The 15,852-nt window shown below is 36.3% G+C and overlaps 3 protein-coding genes across 5 annotated transcripts in view; 2 read left to right on the top strand and 1 right to left on the bottom strand.

Moving 5' to 3' along the window:
* The window catches only part of LOC111377798 (two pore calcium channel protein 1A-like), a 32,283-nt gene extending 25,794 nt beyond the window's left edge, over positions 1-6,489 (top strand). For 2 of the 3 annotated variants that reach the window (XM_023000924.1, XM_023000925.1), the window contains exons 18-22: positions 113-177; positions 510-597; positions 1,738-1,824; positions 3,013-3,093; positions 6,177-6,482. In XM_023000924.1, the coding sequence (XP_022856692.1) occupies positions 113-177; positions 510-597; positions 1,738-1,824; positions 3,013-3,093; positions 6,177-6,335 (480 nt within the window). In that variant the 3' untranslated portion in view covers positions 6,336-6,482. Of the gene's footprint in view, positions 1-112; positions 178-509; positions 598-1,737; positions 1,825-3,012; positions 3,094-6,176 lie in introns of all 3 variants that reach the window. The other variant, XM_023000923.1, reaches the window with a different exon arrangement.
* Positions 1-12,994, top strand: part of LOC111377799 (two pore calcium channel protein 1A-like) — a 67,082-nt gene extending 54,088 nt beyond the window's left edge. The window contains exon 24 of the mRNA XM_023000928.1: positions 12,705-12,994. The gene's annotated coding sequence lies outside the window, so the exon portion shown is untranslated. The remainder of the gene's footprint in view (positions 1-12,704) is intronic.
* A 2,258-nt stretch (positions 12,995-15,252) lies between these two features.
* LOC111377800 (putative ubiquitin-conjugating enzyme E2 38) overlaps positions 15,253-15,852 on the bottom strand; it is a 7,217-nt gene continuing 6,617 nt past the window's right edge. Inside the window, exon 6 of the mRNA XM_023000929.1 lies at positions 15,253-15,740. Coding sequence (XP_022856697.1) covers positions 15,501-15,740 — 240 coding nt within the window. The 3' untranslated portion in view covers positions 15,253-15,500. The remainder of the gene's footprint in view (positions 15,741-15,852) is intronic.

Here is a 15,852-nt window from a genome sequence, read left to right on the forward strand (position 1 = left end):
CTTCATAAGACATGACGTGCTCATAAAAACCTGATATATTTTTATTTTTTATTTTTCATTTTCTTGATTTTTTAAAGTTTGTGGAGTGTTTCTTTTGTTCTTTGATATGCAGATCTTTGGGGGGATCGTCAATGCTGGAAATCCAAATCTTGAAGGCACCGATCTCAATGATAATGAGTATCCTTCGTCATGAATGAAGCTCTGCTAGATTTTTGCTGATTTATAATCATATTCCAATCCATCTCAAGGGTGTGTATCTGGATTTGACCAGTAAACATTTATAATCCATTCGAGCATCTATGCTTTTACCACTACAAAATTTCAATCAATGACAAAAAAGAAATAGAAACTAACACAATAGTAATAAATTTTGGATTGCACTACTCAAGTAGATCCATTGTTACGTCTACCTGTACAAATTGCTGTGAAATCATTCACTGTTTCTTGTCGAGATGCTGCTTCTCCATTTATTATCAATTTCCTGGCTCTTTTTTCTTGACAAATTTAAGCTACTTACTCTTCAACTTCAATGACTACCCAAATGGGATGGTAACACTTTTCAATCTACTAATGGGGAACTGGCGAGTGTGGATGCAGGTATTGCACATAAATCATGATTTTCAGCATCTTCCGTTATAGAATTATCCGTGCATCGCAGCAATGATTAAGTTTTATTGATCACTGTCTTCTTTTCAGTATTTTTCATTTGAGTGGAAATGGTGAATCAAGTTTCTTTTCTATTGGACACTGCAATTACTATGGGTTTACAAATTTTTGTTATGAACAACAAAAATGTAGTGCCTTCTTTGCTGAAGATTGGACTGTTATCTAGCAGTGAGGTTAGTGAACTTGGGTCATATCCAGGAATAGGCCAATTTAGGATACGTTTGGGCTCGTGTTTATAAATACTCAGGGCACTTTTTATTCACACATTTCGTAGGATCCACAGGAACTATCCACTTATCCTCCACTCATTTCTATAAATTTATAATTTAAACTGTTTATAAACACTTCCCAAACATGCTCTTAGTATCAATTGAATATTTTTACTCGTGCAACATAATTAAAATTCATTAGTATTGGTTAGCTAATGGATCAAGCTTTATAAAAGTCTCAGATGCTTAGAAGACCAATGAGATAAAGATGTATATTTATTCTAAATAATTCCCTTTTCACTTCCCCTTATGTAGTGTACATCATGCTAGCTAGCCAATGGTCTCTTGAATTTGAGCATTTCAGGCCTCACATAAGCAGCAGTCTTGCAGGAATTATAAACCTATATCGAGGAAAAACAGGATGTTTAGAAAGAAAGGATATCAACAATTCTAGCCTAGGCTCTATGCTAAACATGTATCAATCTACAGATATTATTTATGAAGAGAGATGCGCATGCTACTATATGAGAAGATAATTTTGTCCTTTTTCTTCTCTTCATTTTTTATTGTACATGTCACAGTGTACGTGGATGGGGTTGGAGATTAGCTCTTTTGAATTGGATGATAATTTCAGGAGCCTAAGTTTAATTTGGAAGAAATGTTATTTATATACATATGTATATGCCTAAACTGTCGAGAGTTCATATCCTCTCTTTAATTGGCATTGCACCTGGATATTATACATAATTTCCCTTTTAATGGACATCTACAATTTACAATATTGCAGCAGCAATGTCTTACTCTGTCATTTTGGAAGGCTTGTTCCATTATGTGATTTTAATAACTGATGGTTGAATTTCAGAGCTACAGGGATTTGACTGGAACTACATGGTCTTATGCATATTTCATCAGCTTCTATCTTATTACAATCGTACTACTACTGAATTTGGTAAGTTGTAACTAATTTAGAGTCTTTTCTATGTCTTGTGTCAATTGAAATAATTAGTATCACTAACAGGTCTGTGTGCTTGTGTTTCTCATATTAAAACTCAAAACATATTCTAAAGTACCAGTGTATGTTTGGAATAGTACAAATATATAACGGGAAGAACTATTCACATATAAAACTTGGAACGTTTTGGAAAACAATTTATTTGCTTACACAGATCTATATACTTTTATGCATCAATTTGTTCTTAATTGCACTCTTTTGTAAATGATGTGGACTTCAGCTAATGTGATTGTATGGCATAGAGAGGAAAAAAACACAAATGATTGTAAGCATCATTCCCTAATAGTAACGTGGATTAAACAAATTACAAGACTAGCATAGAAGTTTGAGATTTCATTTAACAGCTATCGACAAGGATTTTGTTGTTTAGTCATGTACACCAGTTTCAGATAATTTCTTTATTGAGGTCGAGCATGTTTGTCTAAGCTAAAACTAAGCAAAACTTACTTTTCAAGTAATTTTTATTTTCACACGCATTTGGACAGGGTATTCTTTTCTTACTTATGAGTAAAAAAATTTATTTATTTTTGACAATAATGTGTGGGTTGCTTTCAAAATAAGCTACTTGCTTATTTCCAACTTTGTCCAATAAAAATATATTTATTCCTTGTAATCTTAGCCAAGCACAAACTTAGCTGAGTTAAAAGTAAAATAATTATTTTTCTTTAGTGTAGAATGATTAACCATGTAAATAGATAGTACATTCATTTTAGACATCTCTGCATGATAATATGTTCAATAATGAAAACATTGAGAAGGGGAAATCGTTTCTTTATATCTTTTTGAAGGAATCATTTCACTCAAATTTATCCCCTTATAGAAGAGTGGGGAACAGGCAGAGGGAGATCTTCTGTTATCTCAAGCGATTATCATAACTCAGTTAAGGTTTCCTTGTCTGAAAGCGGAATTAGTTAGTAAATCTAACATTAAGAGACTCAAACTGAGATATATGAGATTAAAATTCCCTGCAGTTTCTTTATTATCCTGAAGTGGTTCGGTTGTCAGCCCGGTTTGCGAGTTTTGTTATTGAAATTCATTCTATCCATCTTATTTTACTGAATTCCATTCTGTTAATATTGTTGGGGTAAAAAAAAAACTTATAATCCTTTCGAAATATCATTTCAGGTTGTGGCTTTTGTATTGGAGGCATTTTTTGCTGAAATGGATCTTGAAACTTCAGAGAAATATGAAGATGCAATTGGCAAGGTTAGAAAAGAACTTTGGTTTCTATTGCGATCAATGACACAAGTAGTAGTTTAGATTAAAGATTAAAGATTTCCCATAAGTGGGAAAATGGAAGGGCTCTATGATATAGCTTTCATAACCTTGATTCTGTTAGGACCTGTCTCCAGTGAATGGACAATACTAGAATAGAAATGAAATGCTGTATTTTATTGATGAAACTGAGAACTACACTACTGAAAAAGAAAACACATAGCCATTCGAGAGAGCTAGTCTCTCCACACTCTCTTCTCCTCAATTTTCTCCCCCTTTCCCAGACCGACCTTTCTCACATTTATAGGGATCCTATCTCACCATATTTCCCACAATACCCCTGCCTGTAACTGATTATGTCTAACTGAATTTTCTTCTACATTCTTCTGGGTCCTTACAGGGTATGTAGACGTGATAGGAGTCTATCATTACTTGCCCTCCGAAATTCACCTTGTCGTCAAGGTGAAAACTTGGACCAATTCTAGTCAAGATAAGAGCAAAGAAGAGATAGTTCAACCCGAAAATTTTAGCAAACTGATTAACTACGAGTAGTATATTGTCCATTAAAACCCCATAACCGGTCGTACACCTTCGCAAATTTTTGAGAAAATGAAACTGGCGAATCGGAGTACCATGGTAGAAGGTAGCATGATCGATCAACTCCACAACCCCCTCTTCTTTTGCAACTATTGGATTAATTAACAACCCTAACGTATCAGCGACCTCCACACAATTGATGGTCTTAAAAATCCCTCCACTTTTGTAGCCACCTTCCCATCCAAATTTATTATGATTGATATCCGGAACTATTTCTCATGTCTCATTGTTTGGTAGTAAAGTCCCATGGCCCCTCTGATTAGATTCATTCCAACCCACTTTGCAAGGCACCAAATACCTCGTGAACAACACGGAATACCCCCTAAAATCCTTTTTTTGAACTTTCAATTTGTTATGGAATTATGCATTAATTTAGGTTTAAATTTAGTCTTTACATATACAACACGTTTATATATGGTAGGTGCATAAGTTTAGAATGATTTCTTATTTTGATAGGATTGTTTCCTTATAAGAAACATCCTCTCTATGTGTATATATATGTAACACACGTTTATGAAGAATATATGTAATTTCTCCCAAAATCAACATGGTATCAGAGCAAGGTTCTCAAAATTAGGGTTTGTGAGTTTTTTCGAAAATTTGGGTGGCTGTTCTCAAAGGTGTTCTTGGTGGTAGTACTTACCGGGACTACTACTTGGTGGTTGAAGATCAAGAGACTCTTCTGTAGTGGCGGGCTACAACAGGCTGTGGGAATTGTTCTGGGTCACCGTGTGATTCAGACTCGGGCTCCTTCTGGTTCGGCATTCTGGTCTTCTCCGGTGTGACTATCGGCGCCTCGAATTGTAGGAGTGTGCGGTGGTCAGTAATGAAGGTCGTGCATGAGAGACCTAGCTTCATCGTCTTCTCCTCCATCGTCATTTGCCGGTGGTTGAGTCGAGAACAGTCGACTAATTTTTGGGCCGGAGACTGGAACAGCTGATTTTGGTTGAATTGATTGGGGTTTGGCGGGTCAGCATTAGTGGGTCAGTTTTATCTGGGCTTAAATTGATCTATTTTGATTGGGCTATCCTTTATCGGACCTACAATATTATATTATTATTATTATGCTTTGGAATTTTTCTTTTGAGCTACTTTCTATTGTGTACCCTTTGGTCATCTGTTAATCATGGCTGAACGTGATATGAAAGTGGTGAATGAAATCACAGTAACCCCATCCTCAAAAATCACAGAAAGAAAGTTAACTAGTGGTAGAAATTATGCTCAATGGAAGAGAATTGTTCGTAGGTATGTGTCAAGTTTAGAATTGGGCGATCACTTAACTGATGATCCACCTCCACACTCTGATACTAATCCTGGGATTCGAAAGAAATGGTTGATGGAAGATGATAAACTCTTTAATCAAATTCAAAATACTCTTGATCCGACAGTTGATGATGTTATTAATCATTGTGATACTGTGAAAGAAATGTGGAACTATCTAGAGTTTATATATGCTAGTAAACATGATGTATCGCATGTTCATGAACTAATGCTGAAAATTTATCGGGGCTGAGCAAAAGGGGCTAAATCTGTTTCAATATTATACTGAAGTAAAACAAGCATTTGAAGAAAAGCGAGCCATGTTTCCCATTTCTAGTGATGTGAAGAAGATGCAAGAACAAGAAGAGCAGATTGTGGTCCAGTGTTTCCTTGCAGGATTGGGTCCTGAATATGGGGTGGCTCGTATTCAGTTACTTACCAGTGAGGCACTACCTTCGTTGAGTGATATATATGCTCATCTCCTTTGGGTATGCAAAGACAATGACAAGAAGCAAGGCATAGTACCAAATGAGACGGTAGCTCTGGTTGGCACAAATTCAAAATTGAATAACAATTATCATAATAAAGAAGGAGGAGGTAGTCGAGATAAAATTTCTAGTGGTGGTTCTCGTGGTGGTTATTATTGTGGAGAGCAAGGACATATTAGAAGGAACTGTTGGAAATTGAATGGTAAACCAGCAAAGAACGCAGCCAGATTCCCATGAGAAAGTTTGCAAATGTTGCCGCTCAGGATGGTCTTTTACCTACACCTTCTACTCAGCCTCAAATTACAATTTCAGCAGATGAATATGCCCGCCTTACACATTTTTACGCTTCTCAATAGCCCACCCTTTAACAGCCTCTTACAACTTCCACTTCCACTTCCACCTCCACTTTGGCCAACACAGGTAATTCTATAGCGTCTTTCTACCGCATCCCATAATTGGGTCATTGATTCCGGTGCCACAAATCATATGACTGGAAATACATATATACTTTCATCACTTCAATACTCTTCCAATTTACCACGTGTCACTTTAGCTAATGGGTCTACAACTCCTGTTGTTGGATATGGGACTGCACATCCAATAAACTCTCTACTAATGTCATCCGTTTTATATTTACCTCAGTTTCCTTACAATCTTTTATCTGTGAGTGAAATTACTAAATCCCTTAACTGTAGTGTTCTTTTGTTTCCTGACCATTGTGTTTTCCAGGATCTTGGGACGAAACAGATTATTGGTAGAGGGCGTGAGCTCAATGGCTTATATGTGCTAGATTTTTTCCCTACAAGGTGCTACGATCGACTGCATGCACTAGTATTTCTTCTCTTCTGCAGCTCCATTGCCGCTTCGATCATCCATCTCTCGTTTTGAAGCAATTATGTCCTAGTTTTAGTCAAGCATCTCAATTAAATTGTTAGTCGTGTCAATTAGCAAAACATCATAGTGTCATATTTTCCTAGAATGAATAAACGGGCCGTGTCCCCTTTTGATTTAATACATTCAGATATTTGGGGTCCTTGTTCTATTTTATCTAAGTCTGATTTTCGCTAATTTGTTGCTTTCGTGGATGATCATTTTCGTGTTACTTGGTTATATCTTATGAAAAATCGTTCTGAACTATTATCAATTTTCTGTGCCTTTCATGCTAAGATTAAAACTCAATTTGACAAATCTATATGTATCTTAAGGAGTGATAATGCCAAGGAGTATTTTTCATCAACATTTACTTCATTTCTTTCACAAAATAGCATTATTCATCAATCTTCATGTATTGTTACTCCACAACAAAATGGAGTAGCAGAAAGAAAGAATCGCCATTTATTGGAAGTCGCATGAGCTCTCCTTTTTCATATGAAAGTTTCAAAAGAATTTTGGGTAGATGCAGTCTCTACTGCGTGTTACTTAATCAATCGTATGCCTTCATCTGTCTTAGATGGTAAAATCCCTTATTCCATTCTATTTCCTTCTCAGACTCTCTTCTCTCTTGCTCCTAGAATATTTGGGTTCACTTGCTTTGTTCAAAATATGCGACCTCAAGTTTCCAAACTTGATCCTAGATCCCTTAAGTGTATATTTTTGAGTTACTCTCGACATAAAAAAGGTTATCGATGCTTTTATCCCTCCTTAGGACGATACTTCGTATATGCTGATATCACTTTTTTCGAGTCCACACCTTTTTCTAGTACTGCAGTGTCCCCTAATCCATTTTCTATTGAGTCTGGGGATAACTTCCTTATTTACACTGTAACTACACATGTGTTACCAGTATCCTCTCATCCTCCTATTTGAAGTGTTTACACTCGTCGTGTGCAGCAATCTTTGGTAGCACCTGATATTGGCTATGACTTGCCTCCTCTACTGGGTGTTTACAGTCAAGATGAATCCTGATGGATCTATTGCTCGATTGAAGGCTCTTTTGGTTGCTAAAGGGTATGCTCAAACTTATGGTGTGGATTATTCTGAGACTTTCTCTCCTGTTGCTAAGCTAGCTTCTGTTCGGTTGTTCATTTCTCTTGTTGCTACCAATCATTGGCCACTTCACCATCTGGATGTTAAAAATGCATTTCTCTTTGGAGATTTGTACGAAGAAGTTTACATGGAGCAACCGTCAGGGTTTGTTGCTCAGGGGGAGTCAGGGAAGGTATGCAAACTACAAAAGTCATTATATGGTCTGAAACAATCACCCCGTGCCTGGTTTGGAAAATTTAGTGAAGTTGTGATTGAATATGGCTTGAAAAGAAGTGCATATGATCACTCAGTATTCTTTAAACAGTCTACAGTTGGGTGTATTTTGCTAGTTGTATATGTTGATGATATTGTGATTACTGGTAGTGATAGCAGTGGCATAAGTATGCTAAAGGCTTTCCTAGGCGCAAAATTTCAAACAAAGGAGCTAGGTCCTTTGAAATATTTCCTAGGGATAGAGATATCTCGAAGTGGCAAAGGAATTTTTCTATCTCAAATGAAATATGTTCTGGACCTACTGGATGGGACAGATTTAGCTGAAGCGAAACCCGGTGATGGCCCTATGATACCAAATCCGAAACTCAGAGCAGAAGATGGAAATGTGCTTGTCGATGCAGACAAGTACAGGAGGATAGTGAGAAGTTGAACTATCTTACAATTACTCGGCCAGATATTGCGTTTCCTGTAAGTGTTGTTAGTCAGTTTATGTCATCTCCTAGAACTTCACATTGGGATGCCGTAACTCATGTATTAAGATATCTTAAAGGAGCTCCAAGATGTGGAATTCTTTATAGAGACCGGGGTCATTGTAGGGTTGAGGGTTTCTCGGATGCTGACTGGGCAGGTTCTCCCGTGGATAAGCGCTCTACTACAGGGTACTGTGTTTTCGTTGGAGGTAATCTAGTCTCTTGGAAAAATAAGAAACAAAGTATTGTGGCTCGATCAAGTGCAGAATCTAAATGGCTATGGCACAGGTGACTTGTAAACTTATGTGGCTGCGTCACTTACTTGGAGAAATTGGCATTGATACGTCTCACTCTATGAACTTGTGGTGTGATAATCAAGTAGCTATTACATTGCCACTAATCCAGTATTCAATGAGAGAACAAAGCATATAGAGGTAGACTGTCACTTTGTTCGTGAAAAGTTACAATAAGGATTGATTTCGACTAAGCATGTCAAAACAGGAGATCAATTAGCTGATGTGTTTACTAAAGCCTTAGCTGGAACTCGAGTGAAATATATTTGTAACAAGTTGGGCATGATTGATATCTATGCTCCAGCTTGAGGGGGAGTGTTATGGAATTATGCATTAATTTAGGTTTAAATTTAGTCTTTACATATACAACACATTTATATATGGTAGGTGCATAAGTTTAGAATGATTTCTTATTTTGATAGGATTGTTTCCTTATAAGAAACATCCTCTCAATGTGTAACACACGTTTATGAAGAATATATGTAATTTCTCCCAAAATCAACACAATTGATTACTCCCTTCTTCCACTTGTACAATCAAAACCTGCAGCTCCTTGTTTCGACAACTATGGCCTGGAATGCATTTTCCATCATCTCGATAACACAGCCCTTTTTCCCTCTTCCTATCTAACTCAATGTATTTCAACGTTTCAAATGGATGTCTTCCTTTTGTCGTGGACGGACTGAACATGGAGGTGGTAGTGGATTTGGTGTTGATTGAGTTTGTTTGATGTGGTGCCTGGTAAACTGGGTTACATGTGTGGACAAAGAAATTGGGGAATTTTAGGCTAGGGTTATAGGTATTAACTTTAGGTTTAAATGGGCCAAAATTTAATTGGGCCTGCTTCTTTTCATTCTTGTCTTCAACCCCTTGGACTATTTCCATATTTTGGCCCACACCTATAGGCAAACTCGTGACCTCAACCATATCCCATGATTTCAGCCCGTAAACGAGACTAGCATCCAATTCCTCGGTTGGAAAAAGAAAGGCCATGACCTTGAACAGCTTCTAGTACTCCCTGCAAATCCCGCCGCCTGTATTGGCTCCAATTTCATTAGGTTTGGGGGCCATTTGTGCCCCATTATTTGTATATTATAATGAGATGAATAGTATTTTTTTGAAAAATGAGTGGTTGAAAAACTTTTGATTGACGTGTAATATTATTTTATTGAAGATTGTGTGGTTAAAAGTAGGAGAGAGAAAATTTTAATTTAATGTAATGAGAAATAATGGGGCTCAAACAGGAGCTTAGATAGGATATCAGAATTGAAGGTGGCTTTAGACGGGGTAGCTACCCGTCCTTTCACTTTCCCTTCATGCTTCTGCCTATCCCCTTCCTTCACTGCATCTGAGATTGCCTGCAATGGAGCTGCAATTCCTTCCGAAACCAGCATTTTCAGCCTAAAATTTCGTGTCTCCAACTTACCCGGTTCTTCTCACGGTTTATGGCTGTCAGTAATTACCCCAGTTTCATTCGATTCAAGGGTGATTGCCCCAATTTCATCCAATTCAGGTAATATAGTTGCCTGACCTTTTTCTGCTCCTGCCCAACCCATTTTTTCCATCATCAGATCAAGCTTCTCCATCATCATTGCCAAACTTCTCTGGAACTCAAATTTTATGGCTCCTATTTCCTCTCTTATTTCTGCATTCATTTCTTTAATCTTCACTTCCGAATTACTAACCCGATTTTCTAATTCCTTTTCTTCATCAGATGTATTATCCATATGTCATCTCCGGGATAGTGCTCTGATACCATTTTGTTAGGACCTCGGCTCCAGTGAATGAACAATACTAGAATAGAAATGAAATGCTGTATTTTATTGATGAAACTGAGAACTACACTACTGAAAAAGAAAACACAGTCATTCGAGAGGGCTAGTCTCTCCACACACAACACTCCTCAATTTTCTCCCCCTTTCCCAGACCGACCTTTCTCACATTTATAGGCATCCTATCTCACCATATTTCCCACAATACTCCTGCCTGTAACTGAATATGTCGAACTGAATTTTCTTCTACATTCTTCTGGGTCCTTCTAGGGTATGTAGACGTGATAGGAGTCTATCAGATTCCAATCCTCAGCCCACCATCAGACATGATAAGGCATCTCAAATATATAAGATTAAAAGATAAAACACTGTAGAAACAATTTAATGGGCCTCAACTTGATAAAGAAATTGTACTCTTAAACTGAGTTGAACTGCTTATCCTGATACAGGTAACTCAGCCAAACAGCTCCATGGACTCTGAAATATCAAAGCTTAATAAAGAACTTTGTGCTTTGATTGAAAGGGGGCACTATTGTAAGTCTAAATGTTAAAATCAAATCATATCTATTATCATCTCAAAAGAAATTCATCCTACCTGTTCACCTCTTCAAGATTCTTGTCAATATTCAGATATTATATTCTGCGCGAGTACTTACATATAGTAAAGTAATGGTTGGCACAGTTGATTTATCGTCATCAAGTTCCCCATGGAAAAGAATGATTCCTGTTTCCAATAATGTTTCATGTCTGTAGAATATCATATCATGCAATCATATTCATTTTTGATGATTTTCCATATAAAATGTTAATATCCCTATTTTGAATTGTGTGGTTGGTGGAGTAAACAAACTTTTGAACTTGATTGAGCTTTGGGTTGCTGTTATTTGGACATAACTACATTAATGTATGTGGGCTTGTTGTGGGCTGGTAGTTCATGGATTTGTATAAATGATTTACCTTACAGCCATTTGTCCATACTTTTGTATTGATATTTATGTACTACTACCTTTACAACCCAGGATGAAAGTCTGGATGAAAGTCAAAAGGAGCAACGACGACGTAATATGGGGTATGTGTAACTGATGTGATACTTCTCAAAAACTTTCCCTTTACGAATTTAGAATGAAGCTTGATCGGAATCAGCATTTCCCATTTTTCCCTCAAATTTTGCAGCATGAAGGTGCGGAGACACAGTTTTGATATGCTTCTCCGCCGTATGTTGAGTGCTGAGCTGAGGAAGACAGAGTGCTCTTCCCCGTAAACTTGGTACATCTCTTATCCTTGCTAGTAATTTCTTGAAAGCTCTTCACTTTTGCCTTATTTTTACTGTCAGAATATCCTGGGGAATTCCTTAAGATTTCACAGCCTTTACTTGACCCTAAGGGGGGGGGGGGGGGGGGGGGGGGGGGGGGGGGATGGTTTGGGAACAGAGAGGAAGTAAGAATTACTAGCATGGCAGTTGACGTACGTTATGCCATGTTAGTGTACACAAGGGCCTATTGATTTTGGAGCCACAACCACGACAGTTTTAAGTAATTTGTGTCATTTGAATTAAGCATGTAAATATCATATTGGGCCCACACTCTTCTTCATAAACAATTCTGCTATACAAACAGGGGTAATTAACAGGAGTTGCTTCCAGGTTGACGTGTCAACCATTTGAAAAAAATTAAAAAGTAAAAAACCAAAAACAGCAATTGAAGACATAGTTCCATTTCAATTTCTCCCAAATCAAACACTACACACCCCTATCTTCTCCCAAATCAAAACCCACCCTGGCGAAAACCATCCCCATGCCTTGCCATCTCCGACTGCACATCAGTCTGCTTCGGTGCCACCTCACGGTTCACCATCTCTGTCCAAGGTTTGTTCATGCAACAAGAAACATTAATCGAAGTTGTAATACATAAAAGAAAAAACAATAACATCAAATATATATGTTTTGACTTTCAATTTTTTTCTGAATTCATAAGTAGAACTATGAATATCTAAGTGAGGAATTCCAGGATATATTATTCTATTTTGTCTATAATGATCGCGGTAGTTACTATAGTTTCAACTCTAATAGTTTTTAAGAGTTGAAATGTACGGATTACAATTTAGTGTATTTGAGTCTGTTTGATAATTTGTCTGATAATATGATGGTTGTTCTGTGCAAAATTTAGAGAGAACAATGTAAAATTTTGCAGCCTCTATTCATTGAAATTTTGACATCGTTTTCACACATTGTAAAGTTTGCTTTCATAATCTTCAAGTCCAAGAACAGTGTAATAGACAAACGTAATCCAAGAGCAGCCTATTGGAGATATTGGATATTATTAACCTTGTATGGTGTACTAAAAAATGAGTTTAAGATGGTGGGACTAATGAGACATTGACTAGATTTGGAAACTGTTACTTTTTTTTGTCTATACATCTCTGTAAGTTCATCAATATTAAATTCATGCATTTCCGTTATCTTCTCAAGTAGTAGTTTCGTTTGTGCATTCCTAACTATTGGTTTGCTTGCTTGAATTGTTACAGTGAATCTACAAGGCAAAAGGTAGCGTGGAAGGGAATGCAAAAGGGTCGTCCTAATTAGTACATATTAATCGAAGGACTAGTTATTACATAAACTTTTGTATGTGTGGTATTATTATGAGTGAATGTATGTGTGAACTATCGTTGTAAACATATGTGAATCTAGAAAGTGTTGGCAATTGCACTCTTGCTTGTAACGTTGATTTTTACTTGTAATGAACTGATGGGTTTGTGTACCTCTTTCCAGTTGGAAGCTAAAAATGTTTATATTTGTTAGAAACTAAAGATCAACATTGCTTTGGTTTAGGACTCACTCTGCGAGTCTCATCTATGTATTTTTCTCTCCTCTTCTCATTATTAGCATTTGTATGACTTACCAAGTTTTTTTACCTTCCTAATCAAGTTCTACCTTCAACAAATCACAGCTTCTGTGGAGAAGTAACCTTGTAAAACGATCAATATCATATCACATAGCTTCAATCAAGCCAAGCATGGTCTTTGTGCAATTACAAAGGACCTCTAATCCAGATTAACTAAAATATATGCTAATCTCATATAAGCAAATAATTATAGGTCAATACAGGAATTGCAAGTCAAAAAACTATGCTGTTTTACAACGTAGTTTACAACAATTTTAATGCTTAAACAATTAGTGAATCAAGAGGCAGAACATATTATATGATGCTAGAGCATTGTCTAATAGGAACAAAACTCCCTGATCTTATATCCTGGGAAATCCGTAGATTGTTCAACTCCCAACCCGTGTTAAATACAAGCTCAGAATTTTTGGGCTGGTACTATTCCAAAGTCTTCGATGTAAATTTAAATTTCCCTTCAAGATGCCCAAGATTAGAAGGAAGTTCCGTGTCTTCAAGTGTTGAATGTTGATGAAGCTGTGTTCAGTTAATAAACACAAAATTTGGTGAAGTATAATAACTTTAAAACAAAATGATATAATTTAGTGAAGTATAATAACTTTAAAACCCACAATATTTTTCAATTTCTATATTGTATTTTTTTTAATTGATCAAAATTTAGAAGAACTGTTATTTTTTTTTTTTACTGTCCAAGTGATAGCAAAATACATCTAGAAGGATGAATGACAGACTAGCTATTTTCTTTACAACGATTCCTATTTTTGGTCTATAAATTTATTATTTATCATTTTATTTTTGTAGCAAAAAAAGAATACTAAATTCACCAAGTTTAAAAAATATATTATCTGGTAATATATTAGCATAAAATTATTATGTTTTACTAAATAATCAAATTCATTGAATAAATGTCATAAAACAATTTCTAAAAATATTAAGCCAAACGCATCTTCTAGTTTTCTGTTACGAGAAACTGTTTTTCAAAATGACAAACCAAACACGCTTTCTGTAATTCGAAAATAATCTCTCAAAACAGAAAACTAAAAATGAATTCAAAACTGATAACAAAAAAGGGAAATGCAAACCAAATGCAACCCATGCATTCTGGGGATTGTTTAGCAGTTTCAGAGATTTCCATTGTTGTTGCTTTCGCATTTTAGAATGATAAAATATAGGTTCCACCACATTTTCTGGACTAATACATTTATTTTCTACCAGCATTCTTTTCTTTATATCCTACTGAATTGTTGAAGAGAACCCTCCTTCCCTGCTCCAACCCCTATTCTTCTACTCAGAACTATTAATTTCGACTCGTTCTTTTGATGTGCTACAAGTTTTTTGGGTGGTATTTTGCCATAACTTTGGGAGTTTCTTGTGGCAGTTTGTACGTGCATTATGTGGATTGAAAATGTGAAGAAATCCAGTCTTGTGATTGCAATAAGCTTTCAGTGGCAAGTGTGTTTAAGATTGAATTCAAAATCATAATTGTTGGACAGTGGCCTTTAGAGAGGATTAATCTTTGATAAATAGAACTTCCCGAAGTATAGCATCTCCGGAATCATTTCATATATAATCGCCTCCTTAAAGAAGTCTGCTGAACTGGAACATGGGCTGTCTCTAATTCCGAGTCGCCGGAGGTGACTTAGCAGTATATTTGATCCTTAAAAGGGTTACTTTCTCAATCATTTTCATGAACAGAAATGTGGGTGTCTTTGTAAGTTGGGCTGTCCAAGTTTGGGACGACCAGACGCATGAAAAATATGACATTGAATTGAAGAGAGACGTTTCTGCAAACTCCATAGAATGCTATGAATATGACAAAATAATGTCTTTATACTTCAGTTCAAAAACACCATTTCTTGGGCTTATTACAAAGAAGGGAATTCCAAAGTTCATTTCCCTCGCTTTCCGTTAAAAGCATAAACCAGCATTTAGGCGATTTATATCGTAGTTTCATATTTATTTAAATAAACAAAACATCAATCGTTTTTCAATATCAGCGACTGAATTTTCACCTACCGCCTACATGCCTGATACTGCGTGTTGGTATATTATATTAAACAAAAGTTTATGTAAAAACCTGTTAAAACATCAATCAAACGACCAGAATACTGTTAAGATAAAAACATATGCAGAGTTCACTCTCATGTATATTCAGGTATAAGATTCAAAGACTGCCCCCAGAAAATGAGAAAGTATTATAGGATTAATTTAGAAATGCAAGGCGAAGAACCATATCCAGGAGGAAGATTTATCCTCAGCCCTATATTATCCTTACATATTTACACATTTAGGATCTCAAAGATAGTCTTTTTATACCAAATTGCTAATAAAAAGCCATCAAAGTCAACATAGACAAAGGTGTTGATTTACCATCCTCCTCTCCATACGCGTTATTTTAATAAACCTACTGCAGAAACCATCATCACGAACAGCGAAACTTCTCACAGTCATCCGCACCAATCTTCGTGAAGTTTGAAATGAGACCAGTTATCATTCTCCTTATAGTAGCCTCAAACTGTGACGAGGTTCTCTTTTTGCTACAATCCTGGATCTTTCCCTTGACCACTGAACCAACTACTGCACCCTCCATGTATGCTCTACATGCTGAAAGAATATCATGTGCACGAGAACGGAAATGACCTATCACGAAATCCTCGAAGTGCTGCAATCATATAACCATTCAAAAAATAAAACCTCAAAAATAAAAATCTTGTTATAGTAGGGGGGACATGTTGTTTGAATAAAAATCAAAGAATCAAATTCACACATTAGCA

Source organism: Olea europaea, unplaced genomic scaffold (genome assembly GCF_002742605.1).
Source record: "Olea europaea var. sylvestris unplaced genomic scaffold, O_europaea_v1 scaffold1726, whole genome shotgun sequence".
NCBI classification, from domain to species: Eukaryota; Viridiplantae; Streptophyta; class Magnoliopsida; order Lamiales; family Oleaceae; genus Olea; species Olea europaea.